Raw genomic sequence first — 25,286 nt, forward strand, 5'->3', positions numbered from 1 at the left:
TAAATGACATTGTAATTTCCACCTGAGCGTCGAGCAGCCTCTTCTTGGGTTCAGGCAGCGGCTCAGCCATGGCGGGGTGGTCCCGGCGCAGCTCCTCCTCCACCAGCATCAGCCTGAAGGGACGGGCTTCAGTGGGGTTAGTGGCGGGCACGGGCTCGGAACCTGCCCATGTAACTTCTGATCTCAGGGAACCCCTGCACCTCTCTGGAAAAGCCTCGGGCATCCTTCTCCCCTCTCCCTCAGTCCCTCTCCACCCAAAAGACTCCATTACTCACCTTCCTCTCAGGGTCCCTCACATCTCCCTGCTAAGGACAGCTTTCTGGGCCTCAGAGAGCTCTACCACCCAGACCCCCCCGGCCCTCCACCCTCCATTCAGGCCAGTGCCCCCCCACAGACCTTCTGTGGCTGAAGACCTGACACCTCGCCCAAGAGGGATCTCTGCAATCACTATTATTCCCAGCGTCTCCCTGCCTTTGATAGAGATTCTCAAGGTGATTTCTCATAAAGGATATCAAGGAGAGCAGTCGTTTTCAAAAAAAGTTTCAAGTCAAGCCTTTTTCTTCTAATTAATTTTACTCAAAAATACTTTTAGACTGGATCGAAATGGAGCTGGCTCTGGTTGGAGTGGGGCCCGGGGTCCTGCCCAGTCCTCAAGATAACTGACCCCCTTGCTTGGCAGAGCAATTGAAAGCGTGCACAGGCTTTATGAAACAGGGGTTACTTATTTTCTAACGGAACACCTTTCCAAGGCTGGAAAGGGAGGGTCTGGCCAGGATGGGGATGGTCAGGGGCTCCTCTGGCTAGGCACCCCTGCCTAGGTTTGGGGGAACATCCCAGGCTGGGTTGAGAATAACCAGTGGGTAGTCCCAGCCTAGGCTGGGTGCAGACACACAGTGATGGCTGGACAGTAACAGGCACATTTTCCAAGGGCTTCAGAAGTTAGTCTATCAGGAGCGAGGTCAGAGTTGGTAAATGGACATTTAGTGCACTAAGCAAGAGGTTTCTCCCTTCTGGTGGTGGGTAAGCGGTGGCACCCGTGGGAGTAGGATGGTGGGTTTTCCTCACGGCGTCCTGAGTTGGGGGCTGGCAGCTGGAGGGGGAGCTCCCTGGGTCTCCTCAGCCTCAGGTTCTCCCTTGCTACCCCTCCCCGGGCCGCTCCTCACCTGCCAATGATGCTCTTGATCTGCGAGTCCTTCTCCACCTGCTGCTGCCTCAGCCTCTTCTCGCTCTGCTCTAGCCGGGCCTGATACTGCATCAGGATTTTACTGGTCTGTTCTTCCTGGGACAGCAGCCTCCGCTCATACTCTTCCAGCTTCCGGTTAGACATGTGCAGCCGCTCCTTCAGTGAGTGGATCTCCTCCTCGTACTCCTTCACCTGCCCGCCGGGCACACGACCCCGCACTATGAGGGGCGCCTTGCCCTGAGCCCACCACCCAGCCTCCCTCCCTGCCTGCCAGGCACAGCCACTGCCTTGCACGGGATATCCCAGCTGCCTTCTCCAGCCCGTCCCCTGCCTGTTGATCATACACACGCTCGCTTTTGAGAAGGCCCTTCCATGGAGCTGAGGCTCCCTCAAGATGGAGCGAGGTGACAGACCCCTACACCCCGAGAGGTATATACATGTCCTCACCTGTGTGTCTGGACACATGAGGACCCACACGGGAACCTAGGGAGACTCACGGACACACCTTGAGTGACTGTACCCCAAAATTAAAGCTAAGGTGATTCCTCAGCCCCAACCCAGGCCCCAGAGCACACTGGGGAGACCAGGAGGAAAAGACATTGGCTAGGGAGAGGAAAGGCTCTGTCCTGGGGACATGGCATCTGGGCTTCAAGTGAGTCCAGGCTGAGAATCCAGCACTGCCCCTCTGTGGATAACGACCCTGAATACGGGGGCTGGGAGGGCTCAGAAGACTCATTTTATCTGCCCTGTTAGCTCTAGAGTTGAGAGCTGTGCCAACCAATCCAACACAGTAGCCATTAGCTACTTAAATATGACTACTTAAAATTTAAATAAAACTGGGGCCGACCTGGTGGCATAGTGGTTAAGTTCACATGCTCCGCTTTGGCTGCCAGGGGTTCACCAGTTTGGATCCTGGACACAGACCTACACACTGCTCATCAAGTCATGCTATGGCAGCATCTCACATAGAAGAACTAGAAGGACTTACAGCTAGGATATACAGCTATATACTGGGGCTTTGAGGAGAAAAAAAAAAGGAAGATTGACAACAGATGTTAGCTCAGAGCCAATCTTCCTCACCAAAATAAATAAATAAAACTAAAAATTCAGTTAATTGTACCAGCCACATGTGGCCAGTGGCTACCGTACTGGTCAGTGCAGATTAGAGAACATTGCCATCACTGCAGAAAGTTCTACTGGACAGTACTAGTCTACAGCCTTCCTCAACAAGGACTCCTCATCTGAAGCACAGAACAGAATAAATGATCTGAGAGGCCTTTCTCATTCTCCAAAGAGGGTACATACATAACCAACCCCATTCTAGACATAAAGGATGTTAATTCATTACCTACGATGGCTCCGTTGGAGCATCAAGGCTTAATTCTCATGGAATTTGCTGGACCAAACCCATCTAATCAGTCCCCAAATTTTCCTATGCTCAAAGACCACTTCCCCCAGGAAACCTCTCTGCTCCCCCAAACTGGAGTCATTACATTCTTCACATATAACCTAATCTTGCCGCCACCCTCTTCTTCAGGGTCCTGGGAGCAACGACTTCCCTAAGGAACTTTCTGCTAAGTTATCTGTGTGTGCCCCAGCACTCTTGCTGTCTTTTGCTCTGGTCCACCACCAGCTGAGAGTCTGGATGGTCTTTCCACACCTGGGTCAATACATACCACATCCCAACACCGACCCTCTGTCACCAATGCCCATGGGACAGTGACTGGGTAAGCATAATGCAACCCCTCTGCCCCTGCCCAATTTATCAGCTCACACTGCTGGTAAAATAACTTTCCTTTCCCGAGCAGTCCTGAGAGCCAGGGCTTCCGTTCTCCCTGAGGAAGAACATGGAGGTAAACCTGAGATAGAACATGTTTTCCCCACGTGGTCTACGATGTGTATAACCCACAAAATAGAGTTGAAATTGGCTTTTCAACAGACTGATTATATCTGGTCTCCCCTAATAGACTGAAGGCTTCTCAAGAGAGGGGAGCAGGTCTTTGTCTTTTCTTTCCATCATAACTACCTGACCCTGGATGCCTCCCTTGGCAATGACTAGAGGCCTCCCCAGTGGGGAAAGGGCAAGGTGGGCATGGGGCTGGTGGGGCCAGCGTACCCTGTCCAGCCGGCTCTCATCCATCGACTTTGAGTACTCCTTCAGCTTGTACTCTTCCCGCTCAATGTGGGCACTCTCGATGTCAGCTGACAGGTGAGGCATATTGGAGACCCAGGCCACTGTCCGCTCGGAGGCTGGCATCGTGGGGTTCAGCGTGGATGGCGTCTGAGAGTGCTGGGATGAGGCAAGGTGGGGGCAGAGAGAGGGAAGGTGGGAGAAGGCAGGGTGCACTGAGAGGGAGAGCACTGCCAGAAGAGCTGACAGTCCCCACCCTGTTCCCCTGCTCTGGCACTGGTCACCTCGGGAATGCTATGTGCGTTATTTATCATGTCTCCCCTCTGAACGTGAGCTCCGTGAGGGCAGGGATTTGTGTCTGTTGTTCACTGCCGAATCCACAGTGCCAGACAGCACATGGCACAGAGCGGGCACTCTATACACATTTGTTTAATGAATGAAAGGAGGTGAGAAAACTGTGAGGAACTTCACACCACAGACTATTCTACCCCCACTTCTCCAACCCATTTCCTTCCCTCCCTGCTCTTCACCCATCCGGGCTTCCTCCCACCCTCACCTACCTGCTTGGTGATGGAGGGCTTGAGCCCCCCACCCCCTCCGCCACCGCTGCCCCCGCTGCCCCCAATGCTGCCCTCCTTGCTGAGGCTCTGTTGCCGTGGACGGGCAGGGCCGTAACTCGGCTCCGGTGACTGCAATAGATTCCCGCTGGATGGCCGGGGTTTCTGGGCAGCGCTGACTGTCAACTGCTGAGACTTGCCCCTCTGCAACGGAGGCGGCTGGCCCCCGCCACCCCCACCACTGCCCCCACCACCACTCCCACCTCCAGGCCCTGAGGGGGCGGGCCTCTGGGGACCAATGGTGATCTGGGGAGGGGACAGCATGTGCTGCAGGTTGTCCTGGAGTGAGAGCTGCCGACGGGTGAAGTCAGTGCCAGAGGGTCCAAACTCATCACTGTAGCTGTGGCTGTGAAGGATGGAAGCAGCGGGGGGCTTGGGGACCCCTGAGGAGAGGTCCTCACTCTTGCTATAGCCATGGAATGGGGCGAAGGTGTCTCCTGGGGGCTCTCCACCTCGGTGGTGGTGGTGGTGGTGATGGTGGTGATGGGAGGAAGGTGGGCCGTGGCCAGCACCCGCTCCGTGGCCTCCTGGGGGGCCTGGCCCATCAGCAGCCATATGGAAGAGAGGGTTCTGGAAGGAGAGGGGGATGCGCAGTTGCTGGGCAGGGACACCGTCCGTGGTGACGCCCATCTGGCTGAGGCGCATGCCAGCCGCAGTGATGGACGAGCCACTCCCCTGGGAGAGGCGCCCAGCAGGTGCAGGCCGCAGCCCCAGGGCCGCTGTCAGGGAGGCCTGGCTCGAGTGCAGCAGGTCCCCAACAGCCGCCAGATTGGACACACTGCTGCTGTTGAGGCGGCCGCCAGGCCCATCGCCCTGCAGATCCAGCATGGAGACACTCTTGTTGACACTCAGCATCTTCTGCTCTGGCTCTGTGATGTCCGAGCTGCTCGTGCAGTATGCTGGCGAGGAGCGGGCCAGAGGCGGACGGCTGACATAGAACAGGTCTTTCCCCCCACCAGGAGGCGGTGGGGGTGGCTTTTCCTTGGTTGGGGAGGGGAGGCGAGCCATGTCCATAGAGCTGTGGGAAGGGAAGGGGGCACACAAGCAGGAGGTAAGACCAAGGCTGCTGGTGATGCAGCCTGCTGTGGTCTGGCACAGGCCTCGGGGTGCAAAGTGGGACCTGCAGGGAAGGGCTGAGAGCTGGCGGCAGCAGCTCTGGAGAGGGCAGGCAGGGAGGATGGGAGGGGACATGTGGGCAGAAGGCAAGGACAAGGCCCCGCCAGGAAGGGAGGGAGGCCTAGAGGAGGGGAGATGTGGGCAGCAGGAGGGGGATGAGGGCCAGGTCTGGGCAGATATGGAGGAGATGAGGGTGCATGGAGGAGAAGAGGAGAGTTCGAGGAAGGTGAAGGCCACTGGAGTGGGAGGGGGGAGCAGACAGGAGAGGAGGGCTGGGGAGGGGAGAGCCCCTCACCTGTTGAGGCCTCGAGCCATGAAGGACTGAAGGTCGATGGAGCTGGAGAGAGATGGAAAGAGGGGCGAGCACAGAGAGAGAAGGAGAGCAGTGGGCAGAAGACATGGGCGAATGGAAGGGGAGGTGGGAATGGTGGAATGGGTATGGCATCATGGAGGGCGAGATGGCAGAGGAACAAGCAGGGCGGTCATCAGTGAGCAGCAGCTGAGGCCCGTCGCCGTTGCATCGGAACGTATGCTGTGGCTCGGGAGGCCCACTAGGGTCTTGGTGTTACTTCTCTAGTGTTGGATCATGGCAAGGTCTCTGGGGTTCTAGTGGGAGGCTGGGGGTGGTGCCTATTTACCAGCTAGTACAGAGATATTTGCATGTTTTGACACCACATTGTTGATCCAGCATGCACTGGCTGAACCTCAGCTCTGGGACAGCCAGACCCCTACGCTTACAACAAGCTGGAGCTGGAGGAGCCTCCACACTTCTCCTCGGGCTCCCTCTGGCTTTAAAGGACTCTCAGCCTAACCACTGACTGTACCTGTCCCCTTACCATTTTCTCTGAGAACCTGCTGTTTTTCCCTTTCTTTCAAGCCCTAGAATGATGTCCAGTGAAGTGCATCCAGAACAGAAAAGGAGGGGTTTCTGGGGCACAAGGGTGGGGGTCTCAGGTGCTCACCTGTTGAGGTCCCGCATCATGTAGCCCTGCATCTCGGCTGACGGACCCCGCAGCACCACAGGCTGAGGCCGGGGCCGCTCGCTCTGGCGGCTTGGCTGCCTTTGGATGTTGGGGTTCCTCAGAGCTGTGCTGATGTCATTGAGGAGCCGGGGCAGCGGGCCCAGCTTCAGGAGGGCTTCCTGGAAGGGTGAGGCTGTTACCTGGGGGCTACGTGACCAGCTCTAAGAGGGCCTCAGAGAGTGCAGGCGGAGGGTGTCTGAGCTGGGGGAGTGGTGGTGATATGTCGGAGGACAGGGCAGGGACAAAAATGTATGGAGGGGGTGGTCCCTCAGGCCACAGGAGCCTTTGGAGACATCTGGGGATGGGGCAAAGGGGCATCTGCTGACCTTGCTGAGCTGGGGTAGCACCTCCCAGAGCAAGGCATGCAGTGTGGAGAGCTCTCGGCCCAAGTCGATGTAACCCTCAAAGCTGCTGCTGTTGGTCAGCGTGTCCAGGTTGGATATCTCGTACAGGAACTGCTGCATGGAACCCCACTCCAGCTCCAGAAACTCATTCATGAATCCCAGAAAGTCCTCCTTTGAGGTAAACCTGGCCAAGGCATCCAGAAGGCAGAGGTCACACACGCAGAAGGCCTCACACCCACCCCGGTCTTAGGGTCTCTGAGGACTCAGGAGACCCTTCCTGCCCACCCCCAGCCCTGAAGCTTCCCTCACTTGGAAAAGTTGGCCAGGTTCTGGATGACCTTGGCGATGAGGGTGAGGGTTCGTGAGGTCTGCTCATCTGGGTACTCCTGCATGAGCCCAAAGAGACTGGGCGACATAATGGCTGGGCAGAGGAAGCGCAGGAAGAGTGAGGCGCTGATCAGCCTGTCAGCGATGTCCTCCCGGCCCCGCTCTGCGCAGCGCAGTCGCCAAGATGCAAACACCTCCTTCAGCTCCCTCGGGAACACGCTGGGGGGAAGGGGTGGGGAGACAGAGAGAGAGAGAAAGAAAGAGAGAGACCGGGACTGAGCCCCAGAGACCCTCAGCTTCCAGGGAACATGCTGAGGGGGGTGGCAGGAGGTGAGGGTGTAGAAACAGGTGAGAGAGACAGGGAGGGAGGGACTGCAGGAAGACAGGAGGCTGCTGGAAGGAGAGGGCTATGGCAGAGGAAACAGACAGATTAGGGAGAGAGAAATGGAGGGGGAGAGAAGGGGATGGGAGAGAGACACGCGGGAGAGAGACGGAGGGTGTGTGAGAGAGACAAGGAGAGGAGGAGAAGAGAAACAGACACCAGGGAGAGACAGAGATGGGAGAGAGATGGTGGGTCACTTGAGGTACAGGGAGCTCGGACCCCCCAACTCTTCTGGATTCCAGGGAAATGGGGATGGAGGTGCCCCCGGCATGATCCCCAGTCCTTGGAATGGCTCAGAGCTCACTCTCCCCACCTCCCCATTCCACTTCAGTGTTCCATTGATACCGGAAACTCTGACTGGAGTAAGGCGGAGCTCACCATCGCCCCCACACCTCCAACTGGCTCCTCCTCCTGACTTCCCTGGTTCTGTCACTGAGGCCACAGGTCTCCTACACACCAGCCTCATGACCTCAGCTCCCGCAGTCAGGTGAAAAAGCTCTTCCTCAGTGGCTCCTTACAGTAGCCCCTTCTCTACTTTCCTGTCACCATCCTGATTCAGGATCTGACTTCCATGCCTGACCCATGAACAAGAGCTTCCAACTAGCCTGGACTTCATTCTCCCGACTCGTCAACCCCCACCCCCCACTCTACTTAAGAATTAATCTTCTCAATCATGATACCTCTTGGCACCAGCACCATAGTGGCATCCCATGACCTACCAATGAACTCAGACTCCTGAACCTGGCAGCTGAGGCCCTCCAGATTCCCATTCTAATCCTCCTGTCCAGACATCTCTCCCTCCACTCTCCATTCTGAGCCATGTGCTCTGTTAAACCTGTTCTAACTGCTGTCCCCTGAAAGCTCCTAGGCCTTCTCACCTCTATGCATGTGTGTGTCCCACAGCCTTCTCCTGGAATGTCTTCTTTGCCCACCATATCCATGTATCAGAACCTGACCCAGTCTTCACAGCCCAGCCCAGGGGCACCTCCTCCACAAAGACTTCCCTGCTTATCACAATCAAAGCTCTGCCTTCTCTGACCTTATGTTGTATTGGAGGACCCTCCCTTGACATTTAACACATACTACAACTGTTCTGTGGCTTTTTGTACATCTAATTTGTCCCTCATTCTAGTGGAGGCCCTTTGAGGGCAGGGACGAGGCCTCATTCTTCTGTCTGCTCTACAGCACCCAGCACAATCCTTTGCCCATAACTGGTACTCAATCCTCTTTGAGGATGGACAGATGGATGAACAGATGAACACACGACTCCCCCGACCCCGGCCCCCCAACCCAGCGCTCCCAGTCTCACCAATGGGAGTTGACCACCTTGCACAGGGCCAACTCACAGCACATTCGCAGGTTGGCCTGGTGCTCTGCCAGACTGGACGCCGTGCACTTGATGGGGTCCACCTCACAGTTCTCCTCAGACTCATACAGAGCACGGATGAATTCCCCTGGGGAGTCGGGGTGGGGGCAAAACCGGGTATCGTCACACTTTCCAAGGGCAGGGACAGGGACTGCCTGGGTTGGGGGAATCTTGGAATCATGCGGTTGGAGGCTGAGTCCGGGGACTCTGGGCTTGGAAGCATCAAGGTGAGGAAGGTGGATCTGGGGTCTGGACTAGCCGGGTTTAGGGTTGGGGTGGATCTCTGGTAGGTTTGCGAAGAAGAGGACCTGAGGGTGGGCCATTACCAATGGCATCCTTGAGGTATTTCTGACCAATCAGTCTCATGTACTCTTCTATGGCTTTAGTGGCGAGCGTGTTCTCGCGGAATATGAGGTGCTCCCGTTCCATGAACCGGTCCACCTCAGACATGGCCATGTCCGAAAGGAAGTCCTGGGGCCGAGGAAAATCCAAGGGTCAGCCTCTGTACAACCCAAGCTCATGAAGACAGAAGTGCCCTATGTTCACTGTCCCCTCACGCAAGTGCCCACTCCCAGGTCGCCTTTTCCTGAAGGCACAGCACTCACCTTGGCCTTGCCCGTACTCTGCAGGATGTGAACCAGTGCACTGGCAACCTCCTCCTTGCCCTTGACATTCAGGGCAGGCTCCAATACTGCACACAGCATCCGATAATGGTTGGTGACATACTCTGCAAACTCCTTATACAGCTCCATGGGCAGGATACTCATTGTCTGGTAACGTGCTTTCAGCCGCACAGCTGGGCAACCTCCTTTGCCCTTGCCCCCTGAGCCACCCCCTGAGCCCCCTCCCCCTCCTGAGCCCCCCATGCCCCCGGAGCCCCCGCTGCCTGTTGGCAGGGTTACAGGGTACCACTGCTCTGTGAAGTGGCGCCCAGCTAGGGTGGCCACGGGCACAGTCACCAGGCCGACATAGCCCGCCTTGTCCTTCTTGCGCTTTTTGTCTGAGTCACGGTAGAGATGCAGCCGCAGGGCACGGACCGCTGGCAGGTTGTTAAACTCAAAGTGCTCGCCCCAGAAGACGGTGTCCCCTGAGGCCGAGCGGGGCTTGGAGGTGGTGCGGGCATACAGCATGTCGTCCAGGCAGAGCTCACAGTAGTACCGCTTCTTAGGGGGCAACTCCCGGGCCTCTATGATCCACAGCTTCAACACATTGTCCACCCGGCGGCTGTTGTCCTGGCATGGTGGGGTGAGCACAGCGGATAAAGGGGAAGGGACAGAGAGACAGAGACACCAAAAGAGGAGAGCCAGTGAGAAAGTGAGACAGTCTATGAGACAGCAATCATAAGGCTGAGAAGGTGTGTACTGGATTGAATAGAGTACCCCCAAAATTCATGTCCACTTGGAACCTCTGAATGTGACCTTACTTGGAAATAGGGTCCTTGCAGATATACCTATATTAGGATGTGCTCATATTGGATTCGAGTGGGCCCCAAATCCAATGACTGGTGTCTATGGAGAGGGAGGTTTGGAGACAGAGACACACAGACGGAAGATGGCCATGTGAAGGGGGAGGCAGAAACTGGACAGATGCAGCTACAGGTCAAGGAATGCCAAAGACTGCTGGCAACCATCAGAAGCTATCAAGAGGCAAGAAAGGATTCTCCTAGAGCTTCGGAGGGAGCAAAGCCCTGCCAACACCTTGGTTTTGGACTTGGAGTCTCCTGAACTGTGAGAGGATAAAGTTCTGTTGTTTTAAGCAACCCAGTTCTTGGTAATTTGTTACAGCAGCCCCAGGAAACTACTACAGAAGGGCAGCTCATACATCAGACAACAGAAGCAGTACTGGGAAAGATTTTAAAAGCTAGAAAAACAAACCAAAAATATTAAGGTGGAATTTGAAGGGGACGGGGGGGGACTCCTTCAAAGACAATCAGAAGTGAACTGCATAAATACAGGATGAGTGAGGCTATACAGTCAGTATCAAAAGGGCCTGAGGGGATACAACTGACCACAAGCTCATGGTGAGACTCTGATGATGCTGCAATGCAAAAGGGGCATGGTGTTTGGTGTCTGGAGCAAGGTGCATGAGTTAGATCGCATCCAGCGTCTTGGGTCTAGTTCTTTAAGAAAGACACTGAGAAACAAGGGGTCCCCCAAAGGAGGGTCACCAGGACTGTGAGCTCACTGGAAACTGGGATACAGAGAAGAACTCACAGAATTAGGAGCATTTCTCCTGGGAAACAGAAGCCTTGGGAAGACACAGACTCACAGAATTTCTGAGCCAAAGACACTGTAGAGAGCATCTCTTCCAACCTGACTCCCGCCAGTTTTACAGAGAGGAAACCGAGGTCTGGAGGCTGGGCCAGCCAACAACTCATGTGGCCTGCAGAAACGCTGCAAGCGGGGGCTGGGCGGCTGCCTGTCAGGTTCTTAGTGGGGCATTTCTGCCCGCAGGGAAGATGGGCCAGAGGACTTGCAGAGCCCCATCAACCCTGTAGTCTGTGATTTCTATGGTAGAGAAACAGATCATGAGGTGGAAAGAAACAACGGACTCAGAAAAAATGGAGGTCACCTCCTGCTCATCCAGGTCCCCTCCACCTTGTCCGCTCTTCCCCCAAGTCTCCCTTCCTTTAATTCCTCTTCCTCTCCAGGCTCTCAGCTTCCACTGTGGCTTGACCTTTGCCTTGCCCATGCTGTCTATGTCCCCTTTACTCCCAATACCTTGTTGGGTTTTACTGCCCGTTGTAGATTCTCGATCCATTTGTCCCTTTCGGCCGCAGAACGACAGGCAAAACATTTTGTTCCTGATGACGTTGTTACCTAGAGAGGGGTGTGGAGTTGAGACGGGGCTGCAGAGGGGAGCTGACTCCTAAGTACTGGAGACCCCACCACCATCTCCTCCTCCCTGGCCTATCCTCCTTTCTCCCAGCCCCAAAGGTTTCTGTTCTCTTGACATTCCCACCTGTGCCGCTTTCTCCAGGCCCCTCTGCCCTCACCTTCCCTCACCCCAGCCCTTCAGCCTTTCCCAGGTCACTAGATCCAGTACCTCAAAACAGAACTCCTGGCCCAGGATGGAGCTATGCACTGGCTTGATGATGGAATCTTCATCCAAGTTGAGCTCCAAGGCCTCAGCCGCACTGCTAGGACTCAGCAAGGACTCATGAGAGTGCGACTCCTTAAAGCTCTGCATCAGCCGGGCCCTGGCAGGCGGGAGGTTCAGGAGAGAGGATCAGGGCCCCACTCTGCTTACACACCCAGGGGCCTGCATCATCATCAGTCTGGCTGTAGGACGGAGACTTGGGGAAAGGGCCTCCTGAACCCCCATCCCACACGGACACAGACAGAAAGAAATCCAGCCTATCCTGGGGAAGGACATGAGGAATGTAAGAGAAATCAGAAACTTAAGAAACCCCCTCCCTCCAGTTCACACCTAAGGGTTTGTGAGGACTGGGGACACCTAGAAATATCTCAACCCAGAAATGGACCATGGCAGAAAAAAAAAGGGAACAAGTGGGCCTGGGACACTTCCAGGTGGGACTTCTAGGTGACCCCCCAAAACCAGAGCCTCAATACAAGGGGAAAAAAAAGTGCAAGTAAAAAAACAGAAGTACAAAGATGTCTGTCTGGGCCTGGCACACAGCTAGTGGCTAAAAAACATTTAGTGATTCAAAGAATGAATGAATGAGGTAAGAGGTCAAGTTTTAGCAGAATCAAGGGGAAAAGTGAGAGACAATCACAAGAAATAGGAGAAAGCTGTGGGCAGAAAAGGAAAATGAAGATGAGAAACTGAAAATGGGGACTGGGGAAAAAGAGGAGATAGGACAAGAAGCAGGAAAGAGGGAGGCAAGGACATGTGCAGAGAGACAGAGGATGGAGAAGATGAGGAGGGGCAACTGGAGAGATGGACGTAAGAAGAGAGATGGGGAACAGAGGGGATGAAACCCGGACAATCACTGTGGGAAGGCAGAAGGAAAGGAGCTGAGGGGAATGGAGGATGGGGGCACAGAACAGGAGGCACAGGAGAGTGAGGGCGATGGAGATGGCCAGGGGATGAAGAGTGGAGAGCAGTAGGGAAGCGGGAGGGGGAGCTCGGGTGTGGGAGCCTCCAAGAAGCTATTTATAGCAGCCCCGTCATCTCGGGCGTCAGCGCGACGCTCCCCCGGCCCCCCGCCCCCGCGGCCAGGAATACCATGCCCTCACCCCCCGCCGGCCCCAAATCCAGCTCTGGTGACATGGGAGGGGGGCTGGGGAAGGTGTGACTCACCTATCCCAACCTCCCTACCTGCCCAATCCTGGGGGCGGCCAGACATGGGGGAAAGGAAGAACAGGATTCTCCCTGGGGAGAGATTGGGTGAGGGGGAAACGCAAAGAGGGACCCCAAGAAGCAGACAACAGAAGCAAACATGAGCCTCCTGCAACCCCGGCTCAGAGACAGTGCCCTCTGGACTTCTCCAAGGGCTTCTTCCTAGTGCTTCAGGCCACGGATTAACCACAGCCTCTCCCTATTCTGTCAACCTGTATACCTGTGCCGGCCTCCCCTTTCTCTGTCATGCTCTATGCTGTCCCTTCCCTCACACCCGTCTGCCTAGATCACACCGCTCTCTCTGGATCCTTAAATGCCCCTCCCAGGCTCTGTCACTCCTCTGCCTTTCTGTGCAGCTCCTTCAGTCCAGGGCTGGAGCCCATCCTTCTGTCGGCCAGGAGACTCCCTCCTTGGCTTCACCTTCACTCTCTTTCCTGACTCTCTGCTCATCCTCTCGCTGCTCCCTGCCCCTCTCTTGCTTCCTCTTCTCTGTTCTGTCCCATGCCTTATAACATCCCTCGACCAATCTGAGGCCCTCAACCTCTGTACTCAGGTAACCCCCATCCCTCCAATCTCAATCCAGAGCCCACTATATGGCATCCAACTCATCCCACCCGCTCCAGCCCCTGTACCGGTCATGGTCAGCACTTCGGAAGCGAGGCAGGATCTGGCGAAAGCTGCTGGTCCGGTCAAGTTTGGGTTGTGACTTCGTGCGTTTGATGGAGCTTTTTAGCCTCCGGCTCAAGAAGCCTTGCTGGGGGTGACAATGGGGGTAGGGGTGATTTGGGGCAGGGTCAATGCTACCTACTCACCCCTCAGCTGGTAAAGAGTCCCTGGATGAAGGTGGGACGGGGGGAAAGGGAAGTCTCTAGAGGCGAGGAAAGGGGGATAGAAGCCCTGCTACCACTTTGTCTTCCTTTGCTCCCACGGGTGCAAGCACACACACAAACACACACACCAGCTTGGAGAAGGTGGGAGGGCTGGTCTGAGAGGCAGGGGGGCAGAGCCAAGAAGGGGAAAACCAAAGAGGTGGGGAGACACACACATTCTCTCTCTCTTTTCCCCCTCCTGCCCCCTTTCTCAGAATCCTGAGGCTCCAGCTGGGGCTGGAGGGGAGGGGGCCCAGCTGAGCCACATCTGGCAGGCACCTTCACTCACTCACCGAGGGCCGGAAGGGTGCAGCGGGGGCGGCCTCCATGCTGTACTGCTTCCCCCCTGGGACGCTCTTCCTCCTCGAGCGACCCAAGTGGTATTCTGGAGGAGAGGAAAGGGCCAGAGGGAAGTGGGGAGGGGTCGCTGTTAGTCTGGGTCTCCACCCATGGCCCCAGTACATTTGCCCACCTCCCTCTGCCCCTCAGCTCCAGCCTCACCTACCCCCCGGAAAGCAGCAGGAAGAGCAGCGGCGGCTGAGAGGCTGGCGGCGGGAAGGAGGGGGCAAGGAACCCGAGCCGGAGCCCCCGGAGGGGGACGGGGTGGGAGGCCTTAGGCCCATGACTGGGACTGGCAGTCAGCAGAGGGGCATGGCTGAGAGGGTCAGTAAAACCCCAGTAATAAAGGATACCAAAAGTCCACAGAAGCTAGGTCCTTGGTGCTCACCCCCCCAGGAAGGGGCCAGCTGGGGGGGGGGGGGGGGAGTTGGGTTAAAGGTCATTGCCCATAAGCAGGCTTTCCTCTTCTCTTAGCTGGGCACATCTTCCACCTGCTCTCCCTTCCTGGAATCCCTGTCTGTCTGGAGGGCCAGGGCTGCCTCCCATGACCCCCTCCCTGGACTGGAGGGGGAAGTCTTGGAAGGGACCTGTGAGGAGTAGCAGGGGAAGAAGCCTGGGGACAGAAAATTCAAGGAAGGGGCAGATGGGGGGAGGGGAGGAAGGGTGGGTTCCACGTGCACTGCAGTGGCAGGGACTCAGAAGGGAAGGGGGGGAAGGGGAAAAAAAAGAATGCAGGGGAGTGGGGAGGATGGGCAGTGGAGGCTCGGGGACTCCCAAGTGAGGGTGGGGGGGAGGTGAATGCGGATGAAGCTCAGACTGCCAAGAGTCTAGAGGGGTGGCAGCTCCGAGGTGGGAAGCTGAGGCTGTGCTGCCAGGGAATTTAGAGGGGCCGAGGGCCTAGAGGAGAATGAAAGTGGGGGGATGCCAAGCTCCGGCTCCAGCTCCAGAATGGCTGCCCAGGCCTGGGCTCCCCCCTCAGCCCCACAGTCACCACTGCAGCCAATGGGGGGGCAGGTACTGCATCAGGGGCGGGGCTACCATCTCCACGGCAACAAGAAGCTACAGGCTTGGGGGGCGGGTGGACCGGAAGAGCTGCCTGTTAACCCTCTAGGTTCCAGAACAAGGAAGAGCCACAGCTACATTTTCACTGTTTGCTTCCAGAATTGCAAATCTCCCGCAAACTTCCCTAGAATCAGTCCCCAGCTTCCCTCTGCCTCTAAAACCCAGGTGTTAGGAGGTCTGCACACAAAAATGTGGATCCCATGACACAAGAACCCTTGTCAGTCCCTCGGGAACACATGTGTAGAGCACAGAAACATACACTGAGCTGTGGGGGTATACATGTGAGAACCACAATACAAAAATAAATGGGGATCTAGGTGCTTATGAGACACACAGACAACTGTGAGCATTGGGGTGCCACGGATCCACATTCTGAGACCCTGAGGCTCACAGACCCCACGGGATACATGCTTAGACATATGTGAGCACTGCAACAGGAGAGTACATACTTGAACCCCGCACCCACGAGAGCTGCTGGTGTGGATGCATGGCCCGAGTCCCCCGGGCAATCATGTGGGCAGCACACTGCAGAGATGGACATTTAACCCTGAGACATACACATGGCCCCCACACAGGGGAAGCCAGTTTAACTTCTAAGATACATGCTTGAGTACACCATGGATCTGACGACATCGAGGTGTCCCCATATCCCAAAAGCGCGAACATCCTTCATTCACAGGAAAAGTACAACCACATCCGCTCTGTCTCAGGACAACCCCTTTTTCTTCCCCAGCCCTTCCCTGACTCCGTGACTGCTACCAGAATAACGAAAAACCAAGAAGCAAAGGCATTACTTATCCTTCTGTTACACACTCAACCGTGCTTCGAAGGGTGCAGGCTATCTTTTTCCTAGTCTCTGCATTTCTCAGGTATGGCTGCCTCACTCTCACTCCAGGGAACCTAGCTCAGCCATTATTTTCATATGCTAGCTCCTCTAAGAAAGACATGAAGTCTAACTTTAAATCCACTACAATTTTGCTTTGGAACTACAGAATTCACAAAAAGAGAACGGATTTGCTAATTGGTTTGCTTGATTCTTGGAATATAACCTTATACATATCGCCAGAAACTAAGATCCATGAACTCACACATAAGTCACATACACACATACTTACAAAGATTCTCAATGCTGCAAAGAAAAGAATAACAGAGACACATAGGAAAAGGGGGCAGAGTGACAGAAACACAAGACATCTCGTTATTAGTGCTTCATGCAGCGACACATACAGAAAACACAGCACACACTGTGTACACATAGAGCCAACCTGATAAGGATACAGTGCGATCCTGGGTCTCCATGTCCCATCCCTGCATGATGTATACACGCATGCACACACATAACAGCCACCTACACAGACCCGTAACACAGGCATTGTGCATACACCCACTCATGTACACACCCTGTGTACACACACAATTGCACTCACACACACACACTGCAAGGGCTTGGACTCCCGCCTCTCCAACCTCTCTAATCTTGCCCTCACCCACAGAATCTTGCTCTGCTCTCCAATTCCCCAAATCCTAACCTTCCCTTCGGCCTTTCTTTCTTGTCACACCCAGCTGGCAGCTCTCAAGGAGAGCCAGAGGAGGGAGGTAGCCAGAGCAGGATGAGGAACAGAGTTGGACAGAGAAATGGGGGCAAAACTCTGTGCTGGAGACAGGAACCTCTAATGACAGTTTCTGATGTGACAGGCCTCACTGTGAGCCAGCCTCTATGCCTGAGTGGCCTCCCCTGATCCAATCAAGCTTGATCTTACAGGGCCTCTATGAACCCGGTGCCTCTCCCATTCTCGCCCTTTTCTTCTCTCAGAGATCACTTTCCCGAAAGGCCTGACTGTCCTCCTCCGGCCTCCTCAGCTCCCAGGCCCCTTCTCCCAGCACCTCCATCCAGTTCTCCATCTTAAGCTCTCTTATCCTCTTTTCTCTCTTCTAAATCTGGCTCAACTATCTCCCACATTCTCATTCTCCAGCTATTCTTCCTCCCTGGCTCTCTCTCCTCTCCTCTCCAAGCCTCTCATTCCTCCTCTCCTTTCCCCGGACTTTTCCTCTTTATCCCGCTCTTTCCCTTTTCAGCTTTTCTGTCCCCACTCCCCAACTGAGCAGGGGTTCACACCTGTGTAGCCCAAAGGTGTTTTATATACGGTAGGATTCCAAGGAACACACTCACACACATTTACTCCTTTCCCCCACCTGCACACCACCCACATCCAGACACACCCTGGACACCCATGCTGGGATTGACACAGATACCCAGGCCAAAGATGGAACACACATGCAAAGACACACACCTGCCACCAGGGACACAGAAAATCCTGCTCATGCAGCCACACATTCCCACACACAGGAGACTGACAGGAGGTGAGCCCTAGCCAGGGGCATGCATGCTTAGGGTCAGAGGTGACATATATCAGTATGGCCAGGGACTGCTCACAAGACAGTGGCTGGGCCAGCAGCCCTCTAGGCAGGAACCGGGCAGAGGCAGGATAAGACAGGACAGGCTTGCACACGGCTGGCTGCACCTGTGTGCACGAGGAACTGGGCCCCCGTGTGCACATGGCACAGACATACGGGACACGAGCATGAACACGAACACACACGCGCTGCCGTCTCCACTGAGGGTCTTCAAGACCACCCCACACCAGCCGCCCCCGCGCGCGCTAGCGACCCTGGCCTCCATGAAGCCGGTCCCCGAGACCCCCCCCACCCCACCTCCGCTGCCCCCCCTCCAGTTACCATAACTCCCCCCACTCGGAAGATGCAGCGAGAACATGCGGAGGGAGCAGCTGCCGCCGCCGCCGCGGCTTCCCCACCCCCCTCCCCGCACCCACGCACACGCGCGCCCCCGTCCCCACGCGCGCGGCGCCCCCCTCCCCACACGCGCGCGCTCCTCGTCCGCCCGGCCCCGCCCTTACCTTGCACCGCCCCCCGGGGGGGGGTCGGGGGTGTCCCCGGTGGGGGAGGGGCCCCGCCCCTGCGCGGGGGAGGGGCGGGGTGCGGCGGGAGAGGGGGCGGTGCGGCCCGGCTCGCGCCGCCCGGAGCGATGGGGGCGGCGGCGGGGCCCGGGACGGCCGGGACGGCCGCGCGGTGACGGCCGCGGGAACGGCTCCCTCCGCCGCCGCTCCCGCCGCTGCCGCCGTTGCCCGGGCCCCGCCGCCGTTGCTAGGCGACCGCTGCTGCCGTGGCCGCCTCTGTCACGAGCCCCGTCGCCCGGAGACAGCGCGAGAGAGACGGGGGAGGGGGGCGAGGGGACCCCCAAAACCAACCGGGCCTCCCACCATCCCCGCCTGAGCAGGACCCCCCACCAAAACCGCGGAGGGAACGAGGGGTGGCGGCTCCACCCAGCAGAGGAGGAGCCCTGGATTCTAATACTCCTCAAAGGTCCGGCGACCTCTCCTGGGCTCGGGCATCCACAGCCTCAGCACACGTCTTCGCAAGGCCCCAAAGACCTCAGTGTCCCCTGCACATCCTCCAGACCCTTTACACATTCCATGTGCCCCTAAAAACGCCAAACGTTCCCCAGCTATCAACTCTTTCACTAACCCTCTCCCAAAACATCTATACCCCTGGACCCCCTCCCAACCCCTATTGAACCCTCAACACAACCACCTACACATACCATCCCCAACTCCAAACACACACGAGTCCCCCCACCCAAAGCACACAGGAGACCGACATCAGAGACCCCAGACCCTGAGGACTTAGGGTAAGGAAGAAGATGGGGAAATGTGGGCAGAGACACCAACCACGGGACATATGATAAACATGCTCTATGAGCATGTGACCATTCTGGCCTGGACACACAGGTATGCACACGTGCACACAAACCTTTCCCAGACATGGCATGACTCACACACACACACACACACACACACACAGATGTGACAGACATCACATTCTCTACACACACTCCACCACCACCACCACCACTACCACCACCACCACCACCACCTGGCTTTGCCTCACAGAGATGTACCACCCACACACCCCCATGGTCAGAGGTTTCCATGACAATGACACACATCCCTGGCCACCCACCCAGGGTCCCAGAGCTGGCCCCCAAGGGCAGTGAGGCCTGGGCTTATCAGAAGAGGGCTGATGGGAGCCAAGGGACGGAGACAGGCCACTGGTTCTAAGGAAGAGAAACTGGAAGCCTGGATCCCTGAGGGGAAGGGGAGCTGGTGGAAGAAAGGGGTCACCAGGGTTTGAGGGGATAGAGGACCTAGATCCCTGGTCCTGGAAGGGGAATGCGGTAATAGGGGGCAGTGACTAGGGGGTTTCCGGGGGCTGAGGGCGTCTCTCTGCACCTTGGCTGCAGATCACTGTTCTCTGCCTTCATCTCCCCTCACTGTTCCCATGGAAACCTTTTAAGCGAACTTCTCAGGAAGACAAAAATCTTTTTTTAAAGGAGGAAGGGGGGGGGGGGGGGGGGGGCAGAAAGAGGGAGGGAGAGGAAGAGACAGATGGAGAGAGGGAGAGAGTTGGAGACAGACTGAGCAGATAGCTCTACAGACAGAAAGGAGATGAGATGGGGGTCTGATGGAGTTCCACCGGGAGCGGTGGGGAGAGACAGAGGAATCAAGAGGGGTAGAGAAAATAAGAGAAATCGGGGAAGAAAGAGAAAGGGGGTGACAGAATTGCAGAAAATAGAAGCAGTTGAAAAGAAGAGGAAAAAAGGGGCAAGAAATGAGGGAGAGCCCACAGAACAGAAGGTCTGGAAGAAGAATCAGGAGCTTGGGGGTGGGGCAGAGGTCTGGAGGGAGGGCAGGAACTAGGTCATTCTCTCCAAGATCCCAGACCAACGGCTGGGAGGGGCAGGGGCAGGAACACTCGGACAGGAAGCTAAAGATCTAAAGAGACTATTTTTACAAGCACCAGGAAAACAGTCAAACTTCGCTGCTGGAGAGGAAAAAGGGAGCGAAACAGAGCCAGGACCACTGGGGCCTCTCACCCACAGCCCCTGTCGCGCTCCAGATCCCAGAGGAGGGCGCTTCTCCTCCAGGCTCCCACACGCAGGAGGTGAGACTTTGTCTCCGCCTCCTCCCACCCCCTGACAGCTCCCTCAGGTCCCCGACTCCCCGCTCCCTGCAGCCCGGTCCACCTTCAGCCCTCTCCCCGCCACTGTCCGGGGCACGAGAGCCTGCTCGGCCGCCGTACCATGCTCGCCGTGGGGCCGCCCCTCCACCGGCACGGAGACTGTGCGTCTCAGCAGTTTGTTGCGGCTGGACTCGCTCCTCCGGTCCCGGATCAGAAGGGGGTGTATCTAGGGGATGCGGGGGTGTGTCAGACCTCACTGGCCCAGGCCGACCCTCCTCTTTCCCTCCCCCACCAAGGAAGGATGAACCTCCCTTTCCACCCGGCCTGCCCACCTTCTGCCCCTCCACACTCTTTAAGTGTCTCTGGGTGAGTCGATCTCTCTTTGCCTTCTCTCTCCAAGTCTTTCTCCCTCCCTCCCGTCCCACCCTCCTCTTTTCTCCCTCCATTTCTTTTGAAACACCCTCCAGGGAATTCTCCCAAACCCTACTCAGCTCTTCCCGCAGCCCCTCAGGAGTCTGCTACTCCCTGAATCCACTTTCCCCTTGACCTTCAGTTCCTCCATTCTCTCTGCTTTCCTCCCAACCTCCCACCTCCCTCACCCCCTTCCCTCCCTCCCTGCCTGTCACGGGGGTAGCAGAAGCTGCATTTATAATCAGGATCCACAGCTTGTCTCCCTCCCACGGCCAGGCTTGCGGCCAGACTGGGACCCAACCTCCCCCCCCCCCCGAGGGCCTCCCCCCCCCCCCCCCCCTTTCCTCTCCTCCCCCCCCCCCCCCCCCCCAACTCAACCTCTCTCACTTCCCTCTTCCCTTTAGCCATTACCTCTCCCTAAGCCTCATCCCCAACATCCCCTCTCCAACCCTCCAATCTCCTCCACCCCTACGGGAACCATCCCCACCCCACTAGTCCCCAGCCCTAGTTCCACAAGCCATCAATTCTAGCTCCCTGTGGCCCTACACACTGCTCATTTTCCCAATTCCATCCCACTCCCCTCTCTCTGCACCCTTCCTACTCCAGACTCTGGCCACTCTTGTTGCCCCTCAGCTTGCTGGCCACCGGTCTCCTCAACCTGTCTCCATCTGTCATTTCTTCATTACCCCACCCATTGTCCTCGTTCTTCATCCTCACAACAGGCCCCACTCTTATTGGTTCCAGTTTCCCCAATTTATCCAACAGACCCCACACCTTCGCTTAAGACTGGTGACTCTTAGTGAATCAGTCAAATGCCCCCCAATGCCTAAAACTTTGACTCCCCAAACCACCCTTTAACGTTCCCATGTCCTCCCCTAGACGCCTCAACTTTGTGGCCTGGAATCTCTCTACCCAGCCATCTCTCCACACTCTCTCTTGCCCCCAGGTCCCTCAAAACCCTGGTTAACCCCCACTCCAGTTCTAGCCCTGCCTCACCACACCCTCCAACAGCTTCTGGGCACAGCTCTCACCACCTCTCTGGTCTCACAGGCTACCCTCTAAGTCTCTAAAGCTGGTCCTCCAATCACCCCTACACCCTGAATCATACCTCTGGACATCCACCCTTCATATTCACATCCACTGTTTCCTCGGATGGACCCTCCACTGCTAACTCAGCTCCCAGATCAGAATCCACACTCCCCTGGCTCTCTAATCACCCTGCTTGGCCATCACCTCCCACAAGAACCCTCTGTTCATTTCTCATCTTTCTCTGGCCAGTCCCTGCCCCTATCCCACTCTTACTCCTTTAGACAACTTCCCATACTCCCAGTTCCCCTCATCCCCAGGCATCTCCTCCCTTATATTCCTTCCTGATGTCCCTGGAGAAAGCCCTCTCAGTGTTTCTCTCAACTCTGGTCTGAGGCACCTTCCCAGTCTTCACCGCCATCCAAGCCAACATCCTCTGTCATCTCTCCTAGTACCCTCCAGCCCCCTCCCAGTTTCCCAAAGACCCCACTCTCCCCTGCCTTTTCTCTGAGCCCTTCAGTTCCCCTCCCTGCACTCTGCCCCATGTGGGGAAAAGACAAGGGGTGGTGAGTGATGGATCTTGCTCAGTCAAGGGAGAGAGTAGGGTTCTTGGGGTGATCCTACAAGTGATTCTCATTCCTTCACCCTTTCTCCAAGTCCTTCGGTTTCCCTTTCCCATCCTAACCCATCCCACAACACGCGCTGGGTGAAAACAGGAGGCACCCCCCAAATCTTTGGAACCACATTTCTTCCCCAACACTGGACATGGCCCTCAAAGACCCCCCTGGCCAAGGTGAGAGAATTCTTGCTCCTTTCCACATCCCAACCCAAATCTCAATGGCCACCCTCTTCCTATCACTTGCACATGTTTCTCTCTTCTTTGTCTGTCGTCCTGTGTCTCTCGCCCCTTCACTCATGAAGCTTCTCCCCATCTTTCTCTCCATGTTCTCCCACATTACCCAGAGGTCTTCTCCCAACCTTCCAACCCTGCTCACCTCATCCTCATCCAGCATGAGAAGCTGGTTCCCCGAGATGATGCAGAACCGAGGGTTCCAACCAGGACGATCATATGGGGAATGAACGTATTGGGTTCGGTGCATAGGGGGTCCCCGTACATCTGGGGGACAGAGACACACAGAAATGGTAAGGGAGGCTATATGCATTTGGGAGACAGAGGCCTATAACGGCTAGAAGAGAGTCCACAAAGTGGGAGAAGGGGACCCCACCCACCTTGAGGAGATCACAGTTAGGGGTGAGGCACCTGGTAACTTTAAAGGAACAGAAGATAAGCCTCTATATCTGGGGAGAGAGAGGGGAAGGGAGTTACATCACAGGGGGCTCTGTAGACTTGGGGGAAGACATACAGAGAGGTGGTTCAGGGAAGCAAATTATATCATGACAGAGAGGGTACAGGTTTGGAGGCAGAGACAGGTGAAGGAGCTCTCCATCCCCTTCAGAAAAATAAAAAGGTGGAGGGTACAGCAAAACTGGCAGAAGAAAAACACAATGAGACATTGGTGGCAGGTGTCTGAGAAGAGGGAGGGTGTCCGAATAACTACAGAAGACAAGAACCACCCGTCTGCAAGAGAGTAAGAGGAAAGCTGCACAGCTGTGGGAAAGAAGAATGGGGTTGGAGATGTAGAAACATTTGGGTCATGAAATTCTAAGAGCTAAACATCTGGAAAAGAGTGGAAGAGAGGGGGCTTACCTGCGCACAGAGTCAGACATGAGAGGGCTTCCCCTCCTGCCTCTCCTCTATCCTCCATTCCCTCCTCCCCTAGCCCCACCCTGCTCATCCTTTGGGGCAAGTTCTGGTTCTTCTGGTGGTAGGGGGAGGATGGATGTTGTCAGCATCTGGCTGTGGAGGGGCTGGGGAGTGAGGTAGGAAATATGCCCTTGTTTGAATGACTAAAGACTGAATTGATCTCTTCCCCCACTCTGTGCCCAGAGATCAAAAGATTCAATACTGTCCTCTCCCCTCCCCACCTAGTTTCCATGGACAGGATGGAAGCCAACGCCACAGGTTAGGAACCTTCCCAAGGCACAGTGAGGAGCTTGAGGAAGAAAGAAGGAAGGGAAGAACAGAAGATCCAGGCCCATGATATGGAGGGGGCCTTCAAAGACTAAAGCTGGGGATGGGGACAAAACTTCTAGAAAAGAACAGTAGACTAAGGGTTGCCCAGGCTCAGAGATGCCCCCAGGGTCCTTCTTCCCCAACTCTCCTGTTCTTCCCATGCTCCCATCCCTGCAAACTGCCTCTCCTTTAAACCCCAATGCCACACACCATCACAGGAACACAGGGGACAGGCCCTATGGGAGTAAGAGAGAAATCAAATTGCTGACAAAGTGACAGAAAATAAATAAGCTTAAGGCATCAGAATAAGAGAAAGTTTAGAGGAAGAAAAATCAAATTCTGTCTCCTTTACAGGATAATTAATCATACGTATATTGCAGGAAAAGAACTGGTCTTTGAGCTTCATTCCAACTTAATGCCCTACGTAGGAGAGTTTTGAAAAACCTAGCCCCTTTCTGTCTACAAACATGTCCTTCAATTTCCCCAACCTGCAGATCAGAGTGAGGGATGAACCCCCAGAATATAGATATCTAGAAACCCCAATACTTTGAAACTCTCACTATCTCGGTGCCATCTCAGAGACGCTAAGCAGTAGCCCCTAGATGCAGAGATTACCAATACCTAGGCTCTGAGACTGCAGACACTGCAGGCAACATGCCCCGCACACTCAGACTCTGAGGACCCCCAGAGGAGGAGAATGTTGATACACATGATCATTATGGGAGGGGATGGTTCAGGGTGCAGCCACCGGGAGGCAGTTAGACTTCAGGGGGCACCTTCCTCCAGGGAGCAGGGAAGGACACACGGAACTTAGCTTAGGAGCAACTCTGGAAACATACACACGCACACGCACACACACACACTGTCTGAACTTAAGTTTAAGGATGACTCTAGGAGGCAGATGCAAGAGACAGGAACATAGCTGAGAAAGGAGAAAGATGCACTATGATGAGAAATCCCACAGAGCTCAGATGGGCATCTCTTATAGGCCCTGTTCCAACCGTCAAAACCTGTCTTTGCACCCCAAATCTCCAACACCCCAGGAAGAGAAGAGACAAGCAAAGAGGAGTAGGTGATAAGAGCTGAGGTATTACGGGAAAGTGGGTAGGCACAGACTTGTGACAAGAGAGGGAATGGGGTAGGGAGTAGAGGATGGGCTGGGGGACAAATAGCAGGGATGGATCTAAGAGAAAAGGAGGCATAAATGATGGTAAATCCCTAGGGACAAGGGAATATACCAGAAGAGCCCAAATGGACACGGGGCAGCAGAAATGAGGTGGGCCTAACAGGAGTACTAGTGCAGGGGGTCAAGGAGGAGGAGCTGAAGAGGTGGCAAAGACATAAGGGAGCCACCAGATAGAAGACAGGGAGAGAGCATGGACACCAGAGAAGAGACTGATACAGGGGAAGGACAGAAGGGGGACTCATATAAGGAACGGACACCATATGGGGGGAAAGATATAGGTGATGGACACCAGAGGAGGGAGGAGGAATGGAAATAAGGATTGGAGGTGGGGGAGGGGGGTAAAAGTGGTGAAGTGAAGGGAGCGGATAAGACCCCAGGGCTTACATTTCACTGGTCAAAGGCCTTAATGAGGGCCAGAGCCTGGGGCAGGGTCCTAACCTGCCCCCTACTCCCATCACTCAATCTTACTTGTATTGCCCCCCCCCCCCCCCC

The 25,286-nt window shown here is 55.7% G+C and overlaps 1 protein-coding gene across 14 annotated transcripts in view; it reads right to left on the reverse strand.

Moving 5' to 3' along the window:
- Nucleotides 1-25,286, reverse strand: part of SYNGAP1 (synaptic Ras GTPase activating protein 1) — a 33,692-nt gene that overhangs the window by 5,635 nt on the left and 2,771 nt on the right. For 3 of the 14 annotated variants that reach the window (XR_006885457.1, XR_006885458.1, XM_046641261.1), the window contains exons 2-18: nucleotides 22,530-22,651; nucleotides 20,218-20,323; nucleotides 13,953-14,044; nucleotides 13,423-13,544; nucleotides 11,534-11,687; nucleotides 11,209-11,307; nucleotides 9,094-9,720; nucleotides 8,815-8,959; nucleotides 8,432-8,576; nucleotides 6,723-6,959; nucleotides 6,396-6,597; nucleotides 6,010-6,188; nucleotides 5,343-5,384; nucleotides 3,875-4,949; nucleotides 3,300-3,473; nucleotides 1,164-1,375; nucleotides 23-113 (exon numbers count right to left, since the gene is read on the reverse strand). Coding sequence is in view for 10 of the 14 variants with exons in the window: in XM_046641261.1 (XP_046497217.1) it covers nucleotides 23-113; nucleotides 1,164-1,375; nucleotides 3,300-3,473; nucleotides 3,875-4,949; nucleotides 5,343-5,384; nucleotides 6,010-6,188; nucleotides 6,396-6,597; nucleotides 6,723-6,959; nucleotides 8,432-8,576; nucleotides 8,815-8,959; nucleotides 9,094-9,720; nucleotides 11,209-11,307; nucleotides 11,534-11,687; nucleotides 13,423-13,544; nucleotides 13,953-14,044; nucleotides 20,218-20,323; nucleotides 22,530-22,651 (3,824 nt within the window). In the remaining 4 variants the exon portion in view is untranslated. The other 11 variants (XR_006885460.1, XR_006885459.1, XM_046641265.1 and 8 more) reach the window with 9 other exon arrangements.

Source organism: Equus quagga, chromosome 15, assembly GCF_021613505.1.
Source record: "Equus quagga isolate Etosha38 chromosome 15, UCLA_HA_Equagga_1.0, whole genome shotgun sequence".
In the NCBI taxonomy this organism is placed as follows: Eukaryota; Metazoa; Chordata; class Mammalia; order Perissodactyla; family Equidae; genus Equus; species Equus quagga.